Source organism: Ictalurus furcatus, chromosome 12, assembly GCF_023375685.1.
Source record: "Ictalurus furcatus strain D&B chromosome 12, Billie_1.0, whole genome shotgun sequence".
Classification (NCBI taxonomy): Eukaryota; Metazoa; Chordata; class Actinopteri; order Siluriformes; family Ictaluridae; genus Ictalurus; species Ictalurus furcatus.
This window is the reverse complement of record NC_071266.1, coordinates 11,533,831-11,558,565: the sequence shown is the minus strand read 5'-3', so window position 1 is coordinate 11,558,565 and position 24,735 is coordinate 11,533,831. Positions and strand designations below refer to the sequence as shown.

The window sequence follows — 24,735 nt, the reverse complement described above, 5'->3', positions numbered from 1 at the left end:
CTAAACTGTTAATATAATTCATTACACTACATTATACAATACTCCATTATGTCACACTATTACTACACCACATATACTATTGCATGGTGTAATACACTATAACTATACTACAATACAGTATACTATTACTATACTACACTACTTTACAAAGAACCACCTTCTGAAAATTTTATTACCAAATAAGCAAATGTAAAAACTCATGTGCACTTTATTTTATGGAAATACATGAAAATAAAAATACATAAATATAAGAAATGCCTTTGGTTCAGTGCCTAAGGTTGCTATATTATGTTATACTACACTACAGTTGTACTAACTGCCCACGGGGGCCCGCCAGGTGGTGCCAGGGTGGCCGCATAAAAACAAACATGTTTTATTATTATTAATTTTACCTGTATGTAAGTCGGGATTGTCAACCTTTGAACTATGAAGTACATAAAAATGAGAAATATTAATTAATTAAATAAATTATACACAGCACACTAAGACACACACCAAACAGAGACATCTAATGATGTAATAGTGTACTGTTAGCCCTACACTGATCAAACCTAAGACTATTTAAAATGGAAAAAGTATTTAAAAAGTTTTTAGATAGAGAACGTAGTCTCTTAGCTGAGAAAGTTAATACAGAAGAGCCTAGGATGAAAAAAACGAAATTGCGAAAATATGACGACTCTAGGGGGCCACAAAGGGATGCACCCTATACAAAGGGGGGGGGGCTCATGCTGAAAATGTTTGAGAACCACTGAACTAGATTGTACAAATTTATACTGCATTACTATAGTACATTATACTACATACTTTACTATAGTACATTATACCACACTAATAATATACTACATATTTTTCTATACTACATTATACCACACTTTTACTAAGAATCAGATTCAGAACTACTGTACAGTTTACATTTGGCCTACAGTTACTACATTACACTATTACTATACATTATATCAAATATATTACATTATACCACATTACACTGACACACAATTGTGCAGAATGTCTCTGCATGCAGTAACGTTACAATTTCCCTTCACTGGAACTAAGAGGCCCAAACACTGTTCTAGCATCACGATGGTCCACGATGCTCCTGGGATGAAATGGAACTGGAGCCTCCTCACCCAAAATCAGTGCCTGACCCCAGCCTCACTAATGCGCTTGTAGCTGAATGAACACAAATCCCCACAGCCACGCTCTGAAAGCCTTCTCAGAAGATTGGAGCTTATTATAACAGCAAAGGGGGAATAACTTTTGGCCATATAGACTATTTTACTATACTACACTATTTAAAAAATAAGCTAAAAATCTGGTCATTTCTGAGTGAAACTGAAAAGTATTAACAATAAGTCTTAAGTTTTTGTCTTGCAATCACATGATCCGGGTTCGAAACCTGATGCTGCCTTCTTAAACCTTTAGCCTTGAATATTTAAAGTCATGTGGTTTGTCTCACCACCTTAAAACAGAAAGTGAAAGGGAATTGATTTGTTCAGCTCACATCATGTTGCCATTGGAGATGGCTTTCCGGGAAATCCTGAAAGTCCCTGGCTATTCTTCCCTCCTCTACAGCACTGCCCACAGGAGCATTAATGCTATAAAGCATTGGAACATGCAGACTGGATCATCCAGAACATAACCTCAACACTGTGAAGGTAAGATAGCGTGTTTTATTTACAGCTACTCAGACACATAGCTGTGTAAATAATTTTGTTTATCACATAGAGAGGTGAGGAAAGTAAATTGGTTGGCTATATGCAGTGAAATAAAACTAGGCTTTTCAAGTGCTATGCATTTTTCACAAATCTTTCATCCAATGTTGAAAATGTATTGAACTTTGGGGGCAAGATTTGACCTCACTGACAGGACCAGGAGAGCAAACAGTGATTTTAGTCACTCTCTAATTCATTAGAATTTCAATGATTATAAGATTTGACACGTCATTGTACACTATTTAACCTTTTTGTTCCCCATTAATGCATAGTGTGGAGACAAGGAACCACCAGACATGTAGTGGAATACCTTAAAATGGTGTAACATTTAAACATTGTTTTAAAAAAAAAACATAAGGAGAGTTATTAAATACTTGGCTAAATGCAAAATTCTTGGATAACATGCTAATTGCTTGTCTAACATGCTGAATGCTCGGCTAACTCGGTAGACACTCTGACAGGATTGTTTCTTGCTGTTATGGTAACATCAACACTAAATTTGGTTTTCAGCCAAATGTCCTTAAAAGTCCCAACTGTCACCAAGATATAAATCTTACACACACACACACACACACACACACACACAGCCAGATTAGCCACACTGGCTAAAAATTTTCAAAGTGGGCCCTTAATTTAAGCAAGATTAAATTAACACATTGATAGTTATTGATAGCATATTAGCCTGTTCACTATGATGCTAGTTTGTGCTAAACTTGATCACCATAATGTTAGCTCTTGAGTTAGGGTCTTTTGTATTATTCTAATTTAGTGTACTTGCGTGTTCACTAGAACACTACTTTGTGATTAGCATGTTCATTACTCTGCTAGCACTTGGGTTTATTTGTTTTGAATAAATGCTAGATAGTGTGTTAGCCTGCCTTCTATAACATATTACATTGTAAATGATCTGCTAGTTCATGAATGCTAGTTCATGAACTAGCCTGTTTACTCTGATGCTAGTTCATGAATTAGCCAATTTAATACAATGACAATTATTGAATTAACCTATTTATTATGATGCTAGTTCATGGATTAGCCTGTTTATTATAATGTTAGTTCATGGATTCGCCTGTGTACTATAATGTTAGATAATTTGTTTGTTGTTTTCTATAATGCTAGTGTATTAGTCTATTTAACATTATGTTAGTTAGTTTTGTTAGTTAGTTTTTTGCCTGTTTACTATAATGCTAGTTAGTATTTTAGCCTGTTTATTATATTGTTAGTTCATTTGTTAGCATGCTTTTTATAATGCTAGTTACTGTATTAGTCTGTTTACCACAATGCTAGTTAGTTTGTAAGCCTGTTTACTATAATGCTAGTTCTTAGGTTAGTCTATTTTGTATAATGCCAATTAGTGTATTAGCCTGTTTACCATCGTGCTAGTTAGTTTGTTAGCCTGTTTACTAAAGCTAATGTTAGTTAGTTTGTTATCATTTTTTCAAAAATCCTTGTTAAGTACATGTTTAGATCTTAACACATCAGAGCTTAACAGATCAGAGTATTTATCATCTATGTTCTTTTCCTGACTCTCGGCTTTATATAAACCTGAATTCTGCTTTTAGATTTTACATTAGTTTGCTTTTTATTCCCACTTCCGTCATAATAAAATTGAAAAAAATAAAAAACCTCACAAGTTATTGTCTCAGACCTTCCAAACATCTGAAATTCTGCTGATTTCACATGTTCCTCTTTGGATCAGTTGCAGAAGGTTATCAGGTTGAAAATCTTGAGGTGTTTACTGAACGTGAGTGGGGAAAAACACGTTCCTGCATGCGTTTCGGGAAAAGCTGAGGAAATGATCATGGTTTATACAAAAGGAAGCGACGTTGTAAACTTCACTGTGGAAGAGTGTTTAGCAGTGAACTTTTAGAGGTCAGGCTTTTGTTCTCCGTTTGACCTCTGACTTGCGCTCTTTCCTTTCAGAAGGAGGAATGCATGGGCTTCACACAAAGTCGTCTCAGTGAATGAAGTTCTGGAGGGACAGAGACATCATGCTCTAAGGTGAGTCTAAATAATAAATGAACTAGTTTCTGAATTGTAAATGAGCTCTTCTTTTAAACACATTTACTTCTAGAAAAAAAAAACTATTTGAAAACAGTGTAGGGTTTAATTTATATATATATATATATATATATATATATATATATATATATATATATATATATATATATATATAATTTGTGCTTTTATAAAATAATTAAAATCCTACAGAGCAGCTCATCCTCCTGCACCAGATTGGTCAGTTCTTGCTGTGAGATGTTACCCCACTCTTCCACTAAGGCATTTGCAAGTTCTCAATCACTTCTGGGGGACACACGGTTACATGTTGTTTTCCACTGTAAGGACGATCAGCTGTCCTTCCTGTCTCCCTGTAGCACTGTCTTAGGCGTTTTACATTACAGACATTGCAGTTTATTGCTCTGGCCACATCTGCAGTCCTCATGCCTCCCTGCAGCAGGCCTATGGCATGTTCACGCAGGTGAGCAGGAACCCTAGGCATCTTTCTTCTGGTGTTTTTCAGAGTCAGTAGAAACGTCTCTTTAGTGTCCTAAATTATTGTAACTATGACCTTAATTGCTTACCACCTGTAAACTGTTAGTGTCTTAAGGATGGTTCCACAGGTGCATGTGCAATAATTGTTTATGGTTCATTGAACAAGCATGAAAAACATCGTTTAAACCCTTTCCAATAAAGATCTGTAAAGCGTATTTGGATTTTTATCTTTAAATTATCTGTAAAATACAGTCTCCTGAAAAGGGGATATTTTTTTTTGCTGAGTAATTTTTGTGACATAAATGTTTCAGTTTTGACTGTTTTGGTTGTTTTAGCTAATTCACCACTTAGCTCACGGTGTATACATAGCAGAAAACAAGCAGCTTTATCAAGCATTTACCTTCACGATTACATTCTGTACACTTTTTGTTTTTCAAGCCATGCTCTCTGGGTGGGAGGAGCAGCTCATCTCTCTTGCTCTCTCTCTCTGCCTCTCTCTCTCTCTCTCTCTCTCTCTCTCTCTCTCTTTCTCTCTCTCTCTGGTCAATCACAGCAACACTAGCGTCTGTGAGCTCATTTATGAGGAGGAGGGAGGATAGCACTTTCCTCTGAGTGCATTGTAACACAGTGTGTGGCAGCAGTTGGTTCTGGCTTCACGTATCTTGGAGGAAGGCCCAGTTGGTAGCAGACATATGACATATAAGAACTGGCTGGTGCATGGGAATTGGAAGAAGACCATATTAGGGAGAAAATGAGAAAAAGAAAGAAAAAAGATTACAAACAACATTACAACAGTGTTTCCTTATTGAAGTAAACTTAAGCATAAAGGGCCGTTGTTTTTGCCAATATTTTTCTTAATTCGATGCGAGAAATTTTAATTTTAATTTCTGAACATCACTCTAGTCTGTAGTACCATCTTGGGTCTGAATTACAGTGCGCGCAATTTCACTATTAATTCATTGCATCTGTTTAACTTAACTCTGAATACAGCAAGGTGTTCAACTATCGTATATACTAGAGAAGCATGATTACTGTAAATATACACTAATATACATTACAGTTAGATTAATGCTAAAATGAAAACTCAATTAACTGCTAATCTTATACATTTTTTCAATGACAATTTTTGAAAGCTCATCTCCTGCTGTGGTTGTAATTGACAACGTTTCATGAATATCCCCACCGACAAAACTGTTAATTAATAGCAGCATAAATGCCGTTAAAACTGCTCTACTGCTGATTCAGAAGCACACAAGGCACCTTTAAAGGACACGAGGCCCTGCAGTCTGTTTCTCTAATATATATTTATCCTGTCACGAATCGGGTCAGCGAGGTACGGACATTGATGGAGAGGGTCGTTTGCTCATTATGCAGCTGCATCTGAAAATAATGAGCACCTTTAATGGACAGGGCCATCAGTTGTGAAGGGTAACACTCTTGTTATTGGCAAGGAAAAAGGAAGCCGAAGGAAGGAAACAATTTTGCCATTGCACTTTTTTTTTTGGAAGTATAATGCAGATGAGATACGGTGTTTTTCAGCAACAGGCCTATAATGAGCTCATCTCAGGGCTGATACCACAAACACACACTTAATGATGGTGAGTGATGGCAATGCCGAAAGTTTACTCACTTAAATCTCACTCCCAGGTGACAGCTTGGATTTGATAAATAGACTGAATTTAATTGGTGTTTTCACAGTTATATCAATAGTTTTTGCCTTTAGGCTGCAGTGTGTCAAGGTAGGATGTATGATGTGTGTAGTAGAGCACAAAATACAATAAAGATTAATATGTGATCATTAAAGAGGTAAGCAAAAACTTGGGAAATGGGCAAGACTAAACAACGAGGTTCCATCGAGACAAAAAACACAATTAAGCGTGGAAATCTGACAACCTGCACACATCAACTTTCCTCACATCTATCACAGAAATTGTAAGAAGTAAATGTTAATTAATAATGCGCCAGTTAATATGACTGAAGGGAAGGTATTACATTTGCAATAGTCTGTTTCTGTCACATTGATGACAAAATAAAACTATTACTTTATTTAAACTGTATAAACATAAACCCTGATCATACAGGTACATAATGAGAATGTCATTTTCTCCCATCTAACACATCTTTATCTGGTGCTACAAAAAGTTTGTTCCTTTAGACTTAAAAATACACAAATATGGTAAAAAATAAATAAATAAATAATTATAATAAAAAAAAGTACTCAAAATGAAAGAAAAAAAACATTTAAATTATATATATATATATATATATATATATATATATATATATATATATGTGTGTGTGTGTGTGTGTGTGTGTGTATGTATATCAAAAAGACAAATAAACGAGAACATTCCATCAAGATACAAAAACTTCTGTGTAGAAAAAAAAACTATATCTGGCAACCCTAGTTGTAGGACATATGTCAGGACGACATAAATTCCTTAACTGATTAAATGTTAATTTCAGATGCATTTTGAGCATCTTTGTCCTTGTTTATGTAAATTACACAAAAAGCCAAGTGCAGGTATTAAATTTGCAATTACCAGTTTCTGCCATTTAAAGACAAAACAAAACCAGATTATAGTGTCTCAAAATTATGTGTATCGCAAAATAAACCATGGCCATACAAATACGTAATGACAACCTACAGTTTTAAGTACTTTAATACTTTATTTTTTTTAATACTGTCAAAGTGTTCTGTGTGAAATTATTCTTTTTTTATTATTCTTTCAAATGATTCAGTTTTATAGAGAATCTTTTCAGGAATCTTTGCACTGTTATAAAGACAAATAGACAGCATGTAGTGAAGATGAAGTATAGAAACATTTCTTTTCCCATTAAATTCATGAAAAAAGAAAGGAAAGAAATCTGCACGGCCTTTCTTACAAAATCGTGACAGTTTGCAAACCTTTGCACAATTTGTATGAAGTGCTAAGTTTAGATCTAGAGGCAGGGTTTTTGTTGTGTCATTTTTACTTCATTTATATAAAACTGAACAAAATCAACCATATTGCCTTATGCTAATTGAATTTAATAGTTTTTTTTGTGCATTTTTATGAGATGTAGAAAGATATCAGAGGTGTATACACATGAAGAGAGAAGAAGAGTGATGAGAAAGAAGAGAGAGAGACACAGAGAGAGAGAGAGAAAGAGAGAGGAAGAGAGCAGGAGAGGAGTCGAGGGAGGAAGCAAGCGACATAAAAATTTCAGCATGTCCACAACAACATTTGTCGGAATCCATCGGCTCATACCTAATGTCAACAAATCCAGAAATAAATCCCCAAACCCAACAGAGCGTGTGGAGCTGGAGCATCTGTGGATCTGTGCTACACCTGCCTACATCGCTAGGAGGGGAGCGAGCTTCCTTTTACACACCGATCCCCACAGGATTATCTCTCTCTCTCTCTCACACACACACACACACACACACCCCTACACCTGGCTCCGAGGCAAACAAAATCAAAGCGTGACTCTCCAGATGCCTGAAGGATTTTATAGTGAGTCAGGCCCGGTAAATCTCACATGATGAGTGTACAGACTTGTTTTATTGAGGAGTCATAAAACCAAGGGGGGGTTTACCAGTGTTGAATTCCAGATTCTGATAAGTCAGAAGGTGTTGATTGACAGTAGTTGATTAACTGGCTCATTCTAATATGTTATCATTTCTATAGTAGCCATAGTTAATATGGTGAAGTTTTCTGCGGAAGCATTTATTTGACGTTTTTGGAAGGAGTCTCCAATGACAGCAGTGGTAACAGTAACTCGACTGTTGATTATTTTGCTATAAAAGCACAACACTGAGTGAGTGGAAGTGTGTGTAAATGCGGTGAAGGATGAATATCGGTGCAACATCATCAGCATACATATGCTGCTCACCGCTCGGCTCTGTGTCTAGGCCTCAGCTCGGTTTTTAACTGATGCTAAATATTTATGAGTGAAATGCGTTTCAGCCTGTGTGTGATGTGAGCTTTGGTGCTTTGGGTATCAGTGGTGTTTTTGTGTGTATGATTTTTTTTTTGCTGAGGGCTTTGGTTCAAATGGAACCCAAATCAAAGAGTCCGGGAGCTGCTGGTGGTGAGGAGAGGGATGAAAGCATGGAGACAAATTGAGTTTCTCCCCTATGGATTAATATGTGAAAAAAAGAGAGAGAAGAAAAAAAAAGAAAAAGCAATGGTGGATGGATGGATGGATGGATGGATGGATAGATAGATAGATAGTAATAAATGGAGAGAGAAATATGTCTGAGATAGATAGATAGATAGATAGATAGATAGATAGATAGATAAAAACATTGTGCCTACAACAGACAGATAACTGAACAGATATTTCTAAGAAAGAAAGAAGGACATAAATGGGATGATGAAAACTGAGAGAGAGTGGGGGAGGAAGAAAGAAGGCATGCAGGAACGAGTAGCAGCGAGAGACAAACAAATAAGACGAGAACAGATGATTCCTGAGAATTGTATTTAGAAAATGGAAAGAAAGAAGGTTGAAAAGTGAGAGCAGATGGAATAAAGAAAGAGAGAGTGAGGAAAAGGGGTGCGAGGGCAGGAATGAGAGACAGATATATAGTAGAGGAGTACACGCCTGTCCCCTCAGGACTCACAATGGCTCAGAGGCACAGTTTCTCACTCATGTCTCATCCCTCATCATACTTATCTGTTTATGAGTTAAAACAGAGTCATGAAAAAGCTCCTGCAAGAAGACACAATTAGCATGCACACACACACGCACATTCTCATACATACACACACACACACACACACACACACACACACACACATGCACGCGCACACACACACGCCAGATTGATGTTATATACAAAAAGCTTTTCTCTGGTGACCTTAAATGCCCTGATCCAAATGATTATGATCTCAGTGTAATAATATGGTCTGCTTTGGGTTTGCACAAAACATCAAATTCACACAACTTGCTCCAAATTCCTGACTATTCCCAAGATTCCCACTAATTCCTAACTGTTCCAAGGACTCATACAAATTCCTAACTATTTCCAATATTCCCACTAATTCCTGACTATTGCGAGGACTCAATTTCCTAACTGTTCTGAAGACACACTATTTCGAATGAAATGCTGTAATGCATTATAAATGGCTAAAATCAGCAACAAAGTAGTATACTGCTAAATATTTTAGCCAGTTTATTAAAATCTGTTTTATTGTACATTACAATTATTATCTTTAATAATAGAAATTAATGATAGAAATTTTCTGTCATTAATAGATTATTATCATGTCTTAGATGATGGACAGAGAGAGCTCAAGAGAGAAATATCATGCCTGAGATAAACAGATGGATAAATAAAAATGGAGGAGTAAGCAAAATATTATGACATTTTATTCATCATAATATCAAGAGAAATTTCATTTGTTATTATAGATTATTAGCATGTACTTCCAAATGTAAATCACAATCCATATCCATATGGATAACTGGGATCACTTTCACACCTTTCAATCAGTTCACTGAGTTTGAATCGGAACGAAACTGATTCTTTGGGTTTGTGTGCAACATGCTTTGATTTATCTAAATCTCCAGAACACATGGCATTTGTGCAGCACTACAGCTCTGTCCGAGGTTCCAGGGTTGGGGGTTCGATTCCTGCCATGGCCCTGTGTGTGTGCGTGTGAGTTTGCATGTTCTCCCCGTGCTGTGGGGTTTCCTCAGGGTACTCCGGTTTCCTCCCCCAGTCCAAAGACATGCATGATAGTCTGATTGGCATGTCCAAAGTGTCTGCAGTGTATGAATGGGTGTGTGATTGTGTGCTCTGCGATGGATTGGCACCCTGTCCAGGGTGTTCCCCGCCTTGTGCCCCATGATCCCTGGGATAGGCTCCAGGTTCCCCGCGACCCTGTAGGATAAGTGGTATAGAAAATGGATAGATGGATGGATACAGCTCTGTCCTTTGGCTTAGTTTAGCAGCTCACAAAAAATGGCATTTTTGAATCACTCTCTGCAGTGAATCAGCTCAGAGTCTAATTGTTTTCTAACTTTAGAGTTTAAGACTTTTCGTTCATTTAGAGAATGCTGTGTGTTTTCACCTGCATAAGGAAATGCACAGAGGCAGAGAAGACACCAGGGTTCATGTAAAAGCACCCAAAGAGATGGAGGACTAGATGTATTAAAGTGTGTGTGTCCATTTTAAGGTGTAATTACTAACAGTTAATGCCTCTGACTTTTTCAGGAAAGTGATTTACTTCACCCCCTTTTACTCAGCATCATTTCTGGAACAGAAATGTGGATAACCCAACAGTCACAGAACTTCTGCTCAAGGTTATGGTTCAATCAAATGTCCTATGACACCAGGCTGTTGTACCGTAACTGTCCCCAGAGCTAATTTATTACCCTGGGGTGGCTTGGGAAAAGGAAACGACCAAAACAGACCTTTATTTAGCCAACACAAATACTGGATCGTTGAAGGAGGGGGAAAAAAAACATTTAAGCCGTTACAAAATCAAATCTACTTTACAGCAGGGAGGTTAACTTTGGAGGGTAAAAATAGATGCATAAATAAACATAGATAGATAGATGTATAAATAATATAATACAGAATTTATTTATCTAGTTTCATTTATTCGTAGCTTAATTTAAAAAAAGAACAAATATGCAAACAAGGCATTGAGTATGTAAATTAAAGTGGGATCTAAACAATTTAATTAAATGGGACAGAAATGTATCTTAGTGGTTAGCATGTTCGCCTCACACCTCCAGGGTCAGGGGTTTGATTCCCACTGTGGCCCTGTGTGCGGAGTTTGCATGTTCTCCCTGTGCTGCGGGGGTTTCCTCCTGGTACTCCGGTTTCCTCCGCCAGTCCAAAGATATGCATGGTAGGCTAATTGGCATGTCCAAAGTGTCCGTAGTGTATGAATGGGTGTGTGAATGTGTATGTGATTGTGCCTGTCCAGGGTGTACCCCACCTTGTGCCCGATGCTTCCTGGGATAGGGTCCAGGTTCCCTGTGACCCTGAAAAGGATAAGTGGTATAGAGGATGGATAGATGGACAGAAATGTCCAAATTAATTATATAACTTAGTAATTTTTTTTTACACATATAGTTTATGCTATTTATAGTTACAGTGACATAATGGAGGTTGATAAGGAAGTATGACAGTTTAATGATAACGAATCCAAAAGGTACAGGCAAGGGTTGAAGTACATAAACAGGCAAAGGTCATGCTATCAGGCAACCAATCCAAATCAGGCAAGGCAGAGAATCAAGGTCAAGGGAATAAACACAGTGCAAAAAACCATAACGTCAAACATGGTAACAAGGCTTGATAACGACAGATAAGATCAACTGCGCGTAATACTTCTCAAAGACATAGTGTACTCTTAAGTAGTGTGGTGAGATTGTCAGTGTGATTGGGAACAGGTGTGTGTGATTAGTTCACAGGAGAAGGTGATGTGTCTGTGTGTTCCATTGGGAGTTGTAGTCATCGGCCATGTTAGTAGTTCGCGGTGCTTTCTGGGAAATGGAGTCGTTAGTTTGCCATGACATGACAGTTACTATGCTACTTATAGTTACTAATTAATTTATTCATTCATTTGTTTATTTGTATGGGACTTTATTAAAACCAAATACACAAATAAACAGGTTGTATGCAAAACGTTGGGCACCGCTGGCCAAACTTCATATTATAGTGATTTTTGAAGTGAAACCCCACCACTGCAGCAAAAATGGTATTATTCTGCAGATGTTAATGCACAGATAATTTATGGATATCTATTTGATGAACTTAAAAAAAATAATAATTAAATAATAAAATAGAAATTGTAGCATGTGCAAAGGCTTGGACACACTACTAACTTGGTTGCCCCACAGCCCACAGTATAAGAGATGCTTAATGGTTGTGTTCTTTTCATCAAATGCTGCTCTTTTTTTCCCCCTACAAACATACCTTCGTTGATTGTGGCCAAAGAATTGCATTTCCACTTCATCAGTCCACAGCACTGGTTTCCAGAATGTCTCTGGCTTATCAAGATGTTGTTTTGTATCCTTCAGATGTTGTCTTTCGTGATGAGTTTGTGAATAAGGTTTCCTTCTTATGACTCTTCCATGCAAATCATGCCCGTGAAAGCAATGCTGCAGAGTAGAACTGCGCGTTAGCCCAATCGTTCTGTACGTTCTTAGTTCCATCTGAGATTTCCTTTTCTTCTAGATCTTGCCTTGACTTCCAAAGATCCCATTTACCACCATTTCTTATTGACATTTCAGATAGCAGAAATTGTGAAAGTACTTTTTCATAGCTTACCTCTGCTTTTTCACATCAATTAGCTTAATTTTTAGATCCTCAGTCTGCTGCGGAGAGAAGTGTGTGGTGGTGGTGGTTGTTGTTGTTGTTGATTGTTATCACAAAGCTTGAAAAGTCAGAAACTTTATTCCATTGTGAATTCGTCATCAGCTGACAGTTCCTAATGACAGTTCCTGACCTGAGTAACGAGTCCAAAGGAGTCAATTAAGGCCTAATGAGTTAATTAAGTTCTGAGACTTTACAATTGGAAGGATGTCCAAACTTTTGCACCTTCCACAGGTGACTGTGCATTCATATTTGGCAGACAAATGTTATTTAAAAATAATAATAATTTGCTGCAGAGTTTGTGCCAAAACTTTTGCACAGAACTGCATAAATCATATCAATGATTATGGGGTGTAAGTAAACAAACAAAAAAACAAACAAACAAACACAAAAATCAACAAAAAACATAACTGAATAATTAACAAACAGATAAACAAATTATTGTATACAGAGAAATGATTGAATGAATGAATAATAAAGAAACAAACAAACATTAATAAATACATAAATAAATGAATATAAATACAAATAAATAAAAACAATGAAAACATGAGTGAATAATAATAACAAATAAATAAATAAAACCATAAATAAATTAATATAAATAAAAGAAATGAATATTATTAACTAAATAAATACATACATGTGGAACAATATGTTTTTTGTTTTTTTTTGTTTTTTTACTTTGAGCATATTTTCAGGAAGCTTGTGCCATGATAAACATATCAAAGCCTGAAAACATCAGACACGGCAATCAGAGTCGCCATTGGCAAACACAAAATCCTTTTAAAAGTAAGGCAAATGTGAGCGGTGTGTTTTGTATTTGTGATGTCTGTCCCGTTAGAGATTAGCCCGGATTACAAGCAAGATTATGCTAATCTTCTACTAATCAGGTGTTAGCATATAAAAAAAAAAGTCAAAAAGCCGTCACTGTGTGTTTGTGTTTTTACACATACTTTCAGTTCCTCATGGGGTTTTCCCCCCGGTTTTGCACTATGCCAATCTGCAGAGCTGTAGGGAAACAGTAATGCATGCTTTAATGTGTCTTTCGCTTGCGCTAACACACCTGATTTAGAGAGCTTAACCAGCCGAATTGGTGAATCCAGTGTGTCAGAGCATAAAAAATCCTCTACTTTGTTGTTTTGAAAATCCTGGAGTCATATCACTTCACTGTAAAAAAAAACAAAAACAAAAACAAAAAAAAATCTCAATTCAAATGCAAGTAAACAAGCGAGTGGGGAAAAAAATAAAGATTTTCTCCCAATAGAAAGAGCTCACATGGATTTGTTTTCCATAACGGCTTTTCTGGCTGGCGTGAAGGTTCGTTGTGATCGCTCGTCACCGCAGATAATGGCCTCGATTTCATAAACGCAGTTATCGAAGATGACTTCTAAAGGGCCATCTCTGTGATTGCTTGCTGAAAGGGAAGCCTTGCATGGCGTATTAAACAGCGATGAACAATACGACAAGGTCAGAGATAAGAGGAAGTTCAGGGAAAGTCCTCAAATCCCAGTTTGACATTTTGCTAATAAAAGAATGTTTGTGTGGAAGCTCAAACTGGAAGCTACTAATATGAAATCCTGTCGAAATTCAGCGCTAATCTCCAATGCTCAGACAGGTATTCACTCTGCTAGCAATGGTAATTCACAGCTAAGGGCAGGTGTAGTTAAAGGGACGCACACACACACACACACACACTGACAGCAAAACAGCTTTAAATGTTTCTGACTCCTGCTTGTGATCTGAATTTTGAAATGATGTTAGGTTTAATGTTCATGTTACGCTTAAAAAGTTTTCGGGACAGAGTAGTTTACACTTTCTCAGTTTCTCAGTAACATGACAAGCTGTGGGTTTTTTAAAATTTTTTTACATGAAACGTCTGGAAACAAGGTATTTCCTGTTCTCACTTACTTTGTAGCAGCTCTAAACAGTCGTTCCCTCACCAGTGTCTCTTTCTTCTTGCTAACATGAAGCAGCTTGTCATGTTAGCAAAAAAATGCAAAGAAGCGTAAACTCCTCTACCGTGAAGATGGCAGAAAACTTGGGCCCTGTTTACACTAGTGCGTTTCTGTTTTAAAATGAAAACGATCCTCGTCCACACGAGCGTTTGCACTGTGTTACAGAAACGATCTCCATCTACACTATACGACCAAATACGCATGTCACGTGACCATTCATGCACACTGGGCATGCGCATACAAGTGTAAACAGGAAGTTGGTTGCTAGTCCAAACCGGCGTTCTATGTAGGGCTTACGCATGTAGGCAGCTGCAGTATTATAAAATACAGAATTTAACTGCACAATGGCTGCTAAGAATGACAACAAAGCTAGAAAAGCTTGCGGTTCAGTCTCCGTGTTGTTTTGTATACGATCAAGGTAGCATAATGGTCGTATGGTAGGGGCTTGACGAATCAGGGAAGGATACGCAATGATCCAGAAGACCCAATCAGGGAGCGAATGTGAGAGAAGCCACGCCTTCATTTTCAAAAGTTTACGTTTTGGTCTGTTTCACTGAAACGCGAGTCCGGAGTTTTCAAACTAAAACGGGGTCTTCGGCATTTCCAAAAGTCTCCGTTTTTCGAGGATTGAAAATGCCGGAGTAGTGTAGACGACAGGCGTAACCTTAGCAATGGTTATGCGTTTTAAAATGAAAATGTACTAGTGTAAACAGGGCCAGGAACTTACAGCTTTACCTCTGACTGTTACAAAGATATTAATTATTATTAAATTATAATTAATTAAACATCTCCTTACAGAAAACGTGAACAATTACGTTTTGAAATAAATAAATAAATAAATTTGATCTTATTTGTAACCTCTTTAACTAATCCTAAAACATAACCAGAAACACTATTCCATCCATCCATCCATCCATCCTCTACCGCTTACTCCTTTTCAGGGTCACGGGGAACCTGGAGCTTATCCCAGGGAGCATGAGCTCAGTAAAGCTAGACTTCTCGAAATCTCCTGATTTAGCAATCGTTCAGGACTCAGGGTAGAACATCCCAAATTCAGCCCTGAGTGCATATTAAAGTTCACTCTGGTGGCATTTGAGAAGGTGTGATTCAGGACAAGGCGAGACTGAGCTGTTAGAGACGACACCGGAGTGAGTCTGACCTTTACTTAATCGCCATTTCAGTGAGTGGCAGAACACTAGGCCTCGTTCCAGAAAGGTTGAAGCACATGGGGGAACAAAGCACTTCTTCAAACACGCTGTGGTGAAACTCAGAGCCAGAGTTTACATAGAAACAACAAACGCACAGGATACAGCGTTTAAATGTGATTAAAACATTATGTGGTAAATGTTTAATTTACCGGAGGCAAAGTTCCTTCAGATATGATTCAGAAATGATTCTCTGAGATTTCTACAGTACAGGTTAGTCCTAAGCAGTGTTACACAATAATACAATCAGCACACAGAATTAAAATAACAAAATGTTTGTTGATATACTTCCTGTTAGAAAACTAACCATTCCATCATGTTAATACTACATTATCAGATTTTTTTTTACAGTGCCACATGACAAAGAAAGTATTCAGCTTTATTGTCTGAAGTGAACTTCTCTCTCTTTATTAAAAAAAGTAATCCTGATTTATTTATTTCATTTATTATACCTTAAATGTTAATGATTTGTATTATTATATCTGATTTGCTCATCATAATAAGCGGTATGATAGAATATTAGAGCAGAATTTAATCATTATTTAATATCCATTAATAAAGTGCATTGGTTTATTTGTGTTTAATGTTTAATGACGTGGTGACGTGACATGAAAATAAAGGAATCATTAAAAATGAACAGAAAATAAAACAAAACCAATTGTTAAAATGACGTCAAAATGTGTCATGAAAATGAAAATGTATTGTGAAAATAAAGGAACCGTGTAAAAGAAAAGAGTTGTGAAAAAATGGACGTAAAAAATAACTGGATCATGTGAAAAATTAATGTGAAAATAAATACACTGAGAAATGAACATGAAAATGCAGAAATCATGAGAAATTAAAGTAATTATAAAGTTAAAAAAAAGTAGATTATTCATGTGAAAAATGAAAGTGAATAAAAATTAATATGAAAATGAATGTGTGAAAATGAATGCGGGAAAAAATTATTAATGCAGTATATATACTTCTGTGTGAGGATTGTGAGTTTGCATGCCGAGCCTCTATAATGGACCTCTGGTGATGTGTGTGTGTGTGTGTGTGTGTGTGTGTGTGTGTGTGTGTTAGTTATATAAGTAGGTAAAATTTCGCTTTGACTCATGAGGGACAATGATTCAGTCTTTCTAGATTGAGAACAGGCTGTGTCTGGGCATGTAGCCAAACTCTCACTCAGAAAGCACCAGAGCGCCTTTCTGCCTGCTGGATTGTTTTCTTTTGTTGTTTTTTATGTAAGTTTCACTGCTTCTTTTTTGCAGAATGTCGTCTTTCACAGTGAGTGAATCAGACCGAGAGAGGGAAAAAAACAGGAACAGGAGTTCTTAGGTAATAATTACTATGTTTTCGTTGAACCTAATCAGTCCTTGGATGTGCCTAGACAGGAAAATGGATGAAAGTTACAGAAGTGTAGATGGAACTGAGAAAATGGAAGAACTAGTTTTAAGTCTGAAGTTGGACATTGAGTCCAAAGAATGTTGTTCTGTAACACTGTCGTTTTAAAAAATTCAAGACGAAGCCAAAAAATCTAATTATATAATCAAATTCATAGTGTATTTTAAAGGACACGCCTGCAAATTTAAATGCGTATCTATATTCGGATTTAAACTTGAAGTGGGTGTGGCCTAAACCAGAAGGTTTTTTGTTTGTTTGTTTTTTGTTTTTGTTTTTTAAAATATTTAACTACTGTAAAACTGAGCCAAACTCAGATGTTATCACTATCAGCATGGTGTGTGAATTCTGGCTCTGATAGTTTCTCAAACTCAGATACATCACACTCCAGTCCATAGGCCTGTTTTTCGAAGCGACTTGAACAAACTCCGAGTTGCAGAGTAAGTTTTCAGTTGACAAAACCAAACAAATCCAATCCAGGTTAATTAAGGTTAACAGGTTTCATGATGCTGGGTATCAAGTTTCTCAGTCCACCCAGGTTTTAACCATGAATCATGAAACCGGAAATATGAGGAATTTAAACCTACATTAACCACGAAAAGTAGCTGCCAAAGTCTACTTTCATAGGCTCCCAATGAGACACAGATTAAAAATTTATAAACCCAGCATGTTTCATGTAATTTAATTTAATATGAATGTCTTTTTTTATATTAAATATTAATAAAATAAACATCAATTTGCGAAAATATATTAGGACAGGAATAATCCCACTGCATGAAATGTAGGGCTACCACTCAAAAAGAACCGCATAGCAATACATACAGTTTGCGTTACAGTAAGAGGTTGGCTTCGGCGTGTCCGATTTTTAATGTGCGGTATCTGACCGATATCTTTCATAAAGATGGCCATCGGGAAAGGCCAACACAAACACTAAAGGGTTAACTTTCATGCGTCAGATATATATCACTTTGCTCGCAGCTGATTGGTCCAATTTGGGTTTGAGTTTTCTTAAAAACATGCTCCAGAGCAGGTTAGCCGTTGAGCGTAAGTTACCATGGAGATGAAACCCGCTAAAAACCAATCTACCTTGTTGAGACTGAAAAACCAGAGTTTGCTCGAACTAAACTCAACCACCGAAACCTCCGTGAAACAGGCCTTGTACATCACATGGTATTTATTATTAATAATTAATAATAATAATTCCTTACACTTATATAGCACTTTTCTAGACACTCAAAGTGCTTTACATTGTGTGGAGGGGAATCTCCTCAACCACCACCAGTGTGTGGCATTCACCTGGATGATGCGACGGCAGCCATAGTGCGCCAGAACGCCCCCCCCCCCATTGTTGCTATTTTATTTTCTAAGAAATTTACTTGGTTGTACTGTATTTCCCTAAATATAAACAAACTAATAGTCTAATTTAAACCACCGTGACCCTGATCTATTAAGGATGAATAAATTAACCCTGTAAATACATGTTCATGTTTATGAACGGGCCTTTCTTTGTCACATGAGCTTCATACACAATATAGCCAAGTGGGTCCCTGACCATCACACCCATATATGCTTCTTTCCCAAACTGTTGTCACAATGTAAAAACGCACAATTGTATAGAATGTCTCTGTACGCTGTAGATTTACAATTTCCCTCACTGGAACTAAGAGGCTCAAACCTGTTCCAGCCTGGCACAGAATGCACAAAGCGAGTTCCATTGAACACCTTTGGGATGAACTGGAACTGGAGCCTCCTCACCCAACATCAACGTCTGACCTCAACCTCACTAATGCTCTTGTAGCTGAATGAACAAAATCCCCACAGCCACGCTCCAAAATCTAGTGAAAGCCTTCCCAGAAGACTGAGCTTTTTATAACAGCAAAGGGGAATAAATCTGGATTGGGATGTTCAACAAGGACATATGGGTGTGATGGTCAGGTGTGCACAAACCTTTGGCTATATATTGTATATGACCTTGAGTTTCAACCAGATACCACTTGAACCTGTCTGAAAAGGGTAACTAGTTAGAAGTCTTTATATGTATAGATCATGTGATGTATCTTTGGGTGTTTACTGCTGGTTGGTATGTGTGCATGTCTGATGAAGAGGATTTTATCCCACTTCTGTTGGATTACATTTTTGTTTAGCGCACATGTTTTACTCTTTCTAATCTAATCCTAATTCCTAATGATGAAACGAGATCAGCCTCGAGGCTGGAAGCACAGGAACCCAAATGTTTGAAATGTACTCTCCTAATCTCACTTGACTGAAGTACACCCAGGGTGAGACGCGATTCGTGCTCCTGATTTTTCCGTTTTGTGGTAAATGTGGGCTGGCAGCAATTAGGTGGAGAATAAACGGCAACAGCAGCGCTGCGGGACAAACTTTGATCAAGTTTAAACTGTAAAATGAAGTCGATTCGAGAGCATGTGATGTCATCACGCTAGCATTTCAGACTGAGAATCAAAGCACAGCTATATGAAAAGAGGATTCATGAAGTGATTGGCATGCACACACACACACACACACACACACACACACATTTCCAGCTTTAAATTACTGTATCATGGTCAATTCATCCTGCATTTTTTTCCATTTGCCTTTACAGCGCAATTACATACAGCAAGCTATGAAACAAACAAATCGATAAATAAACCGAGATACACTTAATTTCAGATCCAATAAAAACAAGATTCCGTGTATAAGTGTAAAATGAGTTTACTGACTGGGTCTGATTTACATGTGTGCTGGAAATAGAACATTTGAGTCTGTGTAAATATAAGTATAATATAAAAAGCTTCGATAATTAACAAATACACCCATGTAAAAGTGATATTTTTATTTTTTGACTACATCACTAAATTACAATACCTAATTTGAGCCTGGAATTGTGTAGGAATGTTTGGTGGAAGTTGTAGCCATAGTGTTATCTTTTATTGTTAATTGTATTTTGTATTTGACGATGCAATTTTTTTCACTTCACTGTAGCTATTTTATTTGAACGGAAAATACAAACCAGTGCAGTTGTAGGTTCTTAGACCTGCTGTAGCCTGCTGAGGTGAGATTTTAAATTCCACAGAGTCAAAAGCTACGACTACGACTGCTGCAAGACTGCTAAACTCTGTCCTTGGATAAGATTCTGATTGAATGCTTAAGTCATTCTGAATAAAAGCTGTTTGCTAAAGGTGTAAATGTAGAAGGGAAAAGGAAGGGTTTCTTAACAGATTTTTTTTTAACCCATGGTTTTGCCAGACATTTATTTAATCGTTCATTTATCAAGCATGATTATGGTGTTAAGTAGATCAAAAACAAGTGATAGGGTGGTGTGATGAAGTGGTGTCGATTTTCAGTAACGGCATCCTGAAGTATTTTATTCCACTCGTACCCCAGCAACATGCTGATGAATTATTTTTTATTATTATTATTGATTAACCCTGAAATTTAATGTTTGAATGTTTTGCCATAGATTTAGTTTTGCAGTATTATACCAACTTAAAATAATGTTTTTACCTCAAGTGCTTTAACTTTTGGATACTGTATTGACGTAACAGCATCCAAATCCCACAAACAACAAAATAATGCCTAAAAAAAAAAAAAAAATCACATTTATTAAATAAATAAGGGAAAAAAACACTTGAATGAATATTTTTCAAGTAAATTTATACAGTAACTTATATATACTTATATAATAAATAATTTTTATTTTGTAACATACTGCGTATTTTGTACATCCATTTTCTGCATATTCCCGTGATAATTTTTCTTAATTCTTATTATTTCTTATTCATTTCTGATTTTTGATTTAGTTATTTAAATGCACAGTCTGAGGAGGAGGAGGCCAGGTTTTCATTTCACCGCAAGTTATATACTATGCAGTATAGAATCTTGAGTAAGCACAGGCATACCTTCAATGTCTGTCTTACAGAATGTCATCTGCAGGAAGCAATACATAAGCAAACACTGTCTAAGGAATAATACATGACAGATATGTGCTGTTATGTGAAAAAAAGGGGGGGGGGGGTGTGATGCAGCACAGCGTGCAGCAGAGTGCCACTACACCCCCCAAAAGAGAATTACTTTCATACAATTGCACATTCTGGAGTGTGTTACACAGTTTGTCATGCTAATGAGAGACCATAAAAGTGTAAACTCCTCTATCCTGAAGAATTGAAGAAAACATGGTTATACTTTTATGGTTTAGTGACAGTGGGGACTCCTTCCATAAATGTTAAGGTGCATTCTTACATATCAGTCCCTGTGAATGAGCTGTTACTACTGAAACAAGAGAGCACTCTCCAGGCACATACACAATCCACTTGGAGCACTGATCACTTTCACATTCACATTTTGACTTTCTGCCTATTTCCCTTTCAGAGCCACACGGGGAGGAGGCACGGCCAAAACGTTAATCACTGACTAGGACTTGTCGACGGGACGTGTCGAGTTTCTGGTGCCCCATTACAGAGTTAACACCGAGGATCTACAGGTGAGTACAGGATTTCTCTAGAAATCACTGTAGAAAGAGTTAAACAATTAATCTGTTCTGCAATTGATCAAATAATATGTTATACACTACAGATTGAGTGATGCTCCACACCTACAACATCATGGACAGACATTATTATTATTGTATTCTTTATTTGAGATATGTAGAACTTGTAAAACACTGTAGATGGATTCAAGAAGTATTTTTAAGCAATGAAAGGGAATAATCAACATATCAGCATACTTGTTTAGGATATTGTTATGTAATCGTTTCATTAATGCACTGAACCTTAAGTACGTTTAATCTTTGAATCTTTTTTTGTATGTAAAGCATGATATCTACGTGAAGACTTTTTTTAATCTTATATTATTCAAATATGATTACAAATCTGGATGATATGCTAGAGATGATGCATAAACAACCTATATTAATTCTACATCAGGTTTAAAGTGAAAGCGTTCAAGAAACGACTATAAGATTGCATAAGATAACTTTATGGAAGTGGTTTATTCAATACCTTACTCTGTTCTGTTTCCTCAAAGTGCCTAGAGATTAGAAACGTGGCACCATGCAATCTGTTACGTTTCTCACCGTGACCATTCTGCTCACGGTCAATGCAGGTAAATACCAGTTTCCTTCATATCTGAATGTTATCTTATTTTTACAATCTTTCAACTTACACTTGAGCTAACTGCCTCTACTTAAGGTTACTTCCTCATGCTCAAACATAAAAACGCCCCGAGCTAAATACCTACAGTGTTAATTTGACTCCAGATGCTTCCACTCCTGTCATCAAACACCAACCCCAGCTCCTCACTCACACAGGCTGTGCTCTAATACCAATTTGAACACTCCCACTCTGCCCTCCCCTCACTATGTCCCCTTGGGAAAATCTCTTATCTGTGAAGTGTGTTGGATGATCTCTCCATGGTTAAATCTGGTAGAAATGTAGGTAACATGGAGATTTATTAGGGTATGCTAAAGATAGAAGTCCTTGAGTCCTGCATTGTAAATTGAAGCTAAATGTTGTTTTCTGTATGTTTTTCTACAGGTGCAGATCAGATGACACTGAGCACTCTACAGTCGATGAATGCAGTGTGTGGTGAGACCGTCAGACTGCCATGCAGTATCGACAAGAACGTCACAGTGATGGGCTACTATTGGACAGATGGAAACAAAACGATCTGTGATTATAAGGCCACTGTGAAGGGAGAGTCTCAACATATCTCCTGCGAATACACAGATAATCAAAGTTTAGTGCTGACCATTGAATATGTACTACCAAGCAATAGTGGCCACTACCACTGTTTCCTTTTGGCCAAGTCAGGCCACACATCGAACACAACCACCCTACAAGTCTCAGGTGGGTTTCATGAGAACTGAAAATGCAATGCAAAGTCAATGTCCTGTGACGCGATATGCTCAAATGTCCTAAAGTTAAAATCAGGTCTTCACCATGAATTATTTCAAGACAACTTGAAATTAAAACTGACTTTGTTAGCTCATGCTGATACTGAGTCACAAGGCAGCGTAACACACTCTGAGGAAAATGCTATCTGTCCTCTAGTTAATTATCACGTGTGTATGGAAAAGCATTTGCATTGAAAAAAATAATCAGTAATCTCCAGGTAACACTTGTAACCCTTCTTTTTTTTAATGCTTTTTTTGTCTTTTTTGCAGACTGCAGTGAGCAAGTGATTGCTGAGCAGAGGAACCAGAACTGGAAACAACCTCTAAACCATGCCTGTGCTTCAGAAAACAAATGGATAAACCTGCTGGTTTCATTAACAGCGCTTGTGTCACTCATTTTGGATTTGGGTATTTAAAAGAAAGTTGCAACGAAACTCAAAGAAACATTCAGAAAAATCAGGAGGTCCGCTGATTGATTGGAAAGTGTAGATTAGAAAGCGTATGGAAACATTATGTGAGCGATTTCTGTGGCTTTTAAATCTCAGGAACTGTTTAACTCTCAGAAATGAGAAAGATCGTTGGACTGAGAAGGATTTCAAATGGCCGAAGACAATGATGATGATGATGGTGATGATGATGATGATGATGATGGATGTTTTATACAGAGACAGGTGATCAAACTTTCAGCGCTGACCTCCGAATGCATGGAACGCATCTGCATAAAGCTCGCTCGCAATGTTTTCGCCTTTAAAGACTTCAGAGGACAAAATATCAGCTGTGAATGATCTTGTGAAAAGCCTCGACATTTGGGACCTGCACAAAACACTGATGTTCTGGAGAAACAAACAAATAAATAAATAAATACAATTTGTTAAATTCAACAATTAGTTCAGTGTATAGAAGAGGTACAATATGCTGTTAGATGCTTAAGTTACAACTGACATGTCATTAAAGGACAGCTATTTAATGGTATGCTCTTAGAGAATGTCAAGCTGTACACAGATAATGTGACGTATGAACAAAATCCTGTGATGAAGAAAAAATGTGATGAAAAGTGAAGAATGATTGAGGCATTCCTTTTTTAATTTTTTATTTGATTTTGATGTGTTTGTACTTTGGAGCATTACATAAATACTTCTAACTTTTACTTCCCCCCCACCCTCTCTCTCTCTCTCTCTCTCTCTCTCTCTCGCTCTCTCTCTTTCTCTCTCTCTTTATGCATAACATACAGGAAAATAAGGGACTCTCTTAATGAGTAACTTTGAGTATCGATCACAGTTCTGTTTAATGGTGTAGCCTTTATGGCTCTGTATTTTATCAGATAAATCTAACTGCATGCATCACACACACACACACACACACACACACACACACACACACACACACACACACACATACACACACTTTTTGTTTGTTTATTTTTTATTTCATTTGAAGACCATTACTATTCTTCAGAATATTAAAATAAATATAATTTCATAGAAATGTTGGGGTTTATGTGTCATATGTTCTAGGATGTTTTAGTTATTAAACACTGCCATCTCATGGTCATGTAGTGGACCGTCATGATAAATCAATGAAAAATATTCAAACAGGAGGCAAAATGTAGAGAGTGAAAATCAAAAGAAAACACAACAAAAGCACAAAGCCTAAATGACTACTTTTTATACCAAAAAAAAAAGAAGAAAAATGGTTGAATGACAAACACTAAAAACAGAAAAAAATGAACTATGAAAATAAAACATTTGAACAATTAGATAAATAATTATGATAAAAC

General features: G+C 36.8%; 1 protein-coding gene across 3 annotated transcripts; it reads left to right on the top strand.

The window, feature by feature from the left end:
- Positions 1-1,623: 1,623 nt before the first annotated feature.
- Positions 1,624-24,413, top strand: LOC128615942 (uncharacterized). Of its 3 annotated transcripts, none has more exons than XM_053638354.1 (6): positions 1,624-1,655; positions 3,636-3,713; positions 21,437-21,548; positions 22,091-22,168; positions 22,600-22,911; positions 23,229-24,413. In XM_053638354.1, the coding sequence occupies exons 4-6, from the start codon at positions 22,117-22,119 to the stop codon at positions 23,372-23,374; spliced, it is 510 nt and encodes a 169-aa protein (XP_053494329.1). In that variant the 5' UTR covers positions 1,624-1,655; positions 3,636-3,713; positions 21,437-21,548; positions 22,091-22,116; the 3' UTR covers positions 23,375-24,413. The 3 variants fall into 3 exon arrangements, with proteins under 3 accessions (XP_053494329.1, XP_053494330.1, XP_053494331.1); XM_053638355.1 differs by lacking the exon at positions 1,624-1,655 and adding an exon at positions 16,936-17,002 and having other exon boundaries at positions 3,410-3,713; XM_053638356.1 differs by lacking the exons at positions 1,624-1,655; positions 3,636-3,713 and adding an exon at positions 16,102-17,002.
- Positions 24,414-24,735: the final 322 nt, after the last annotated feature.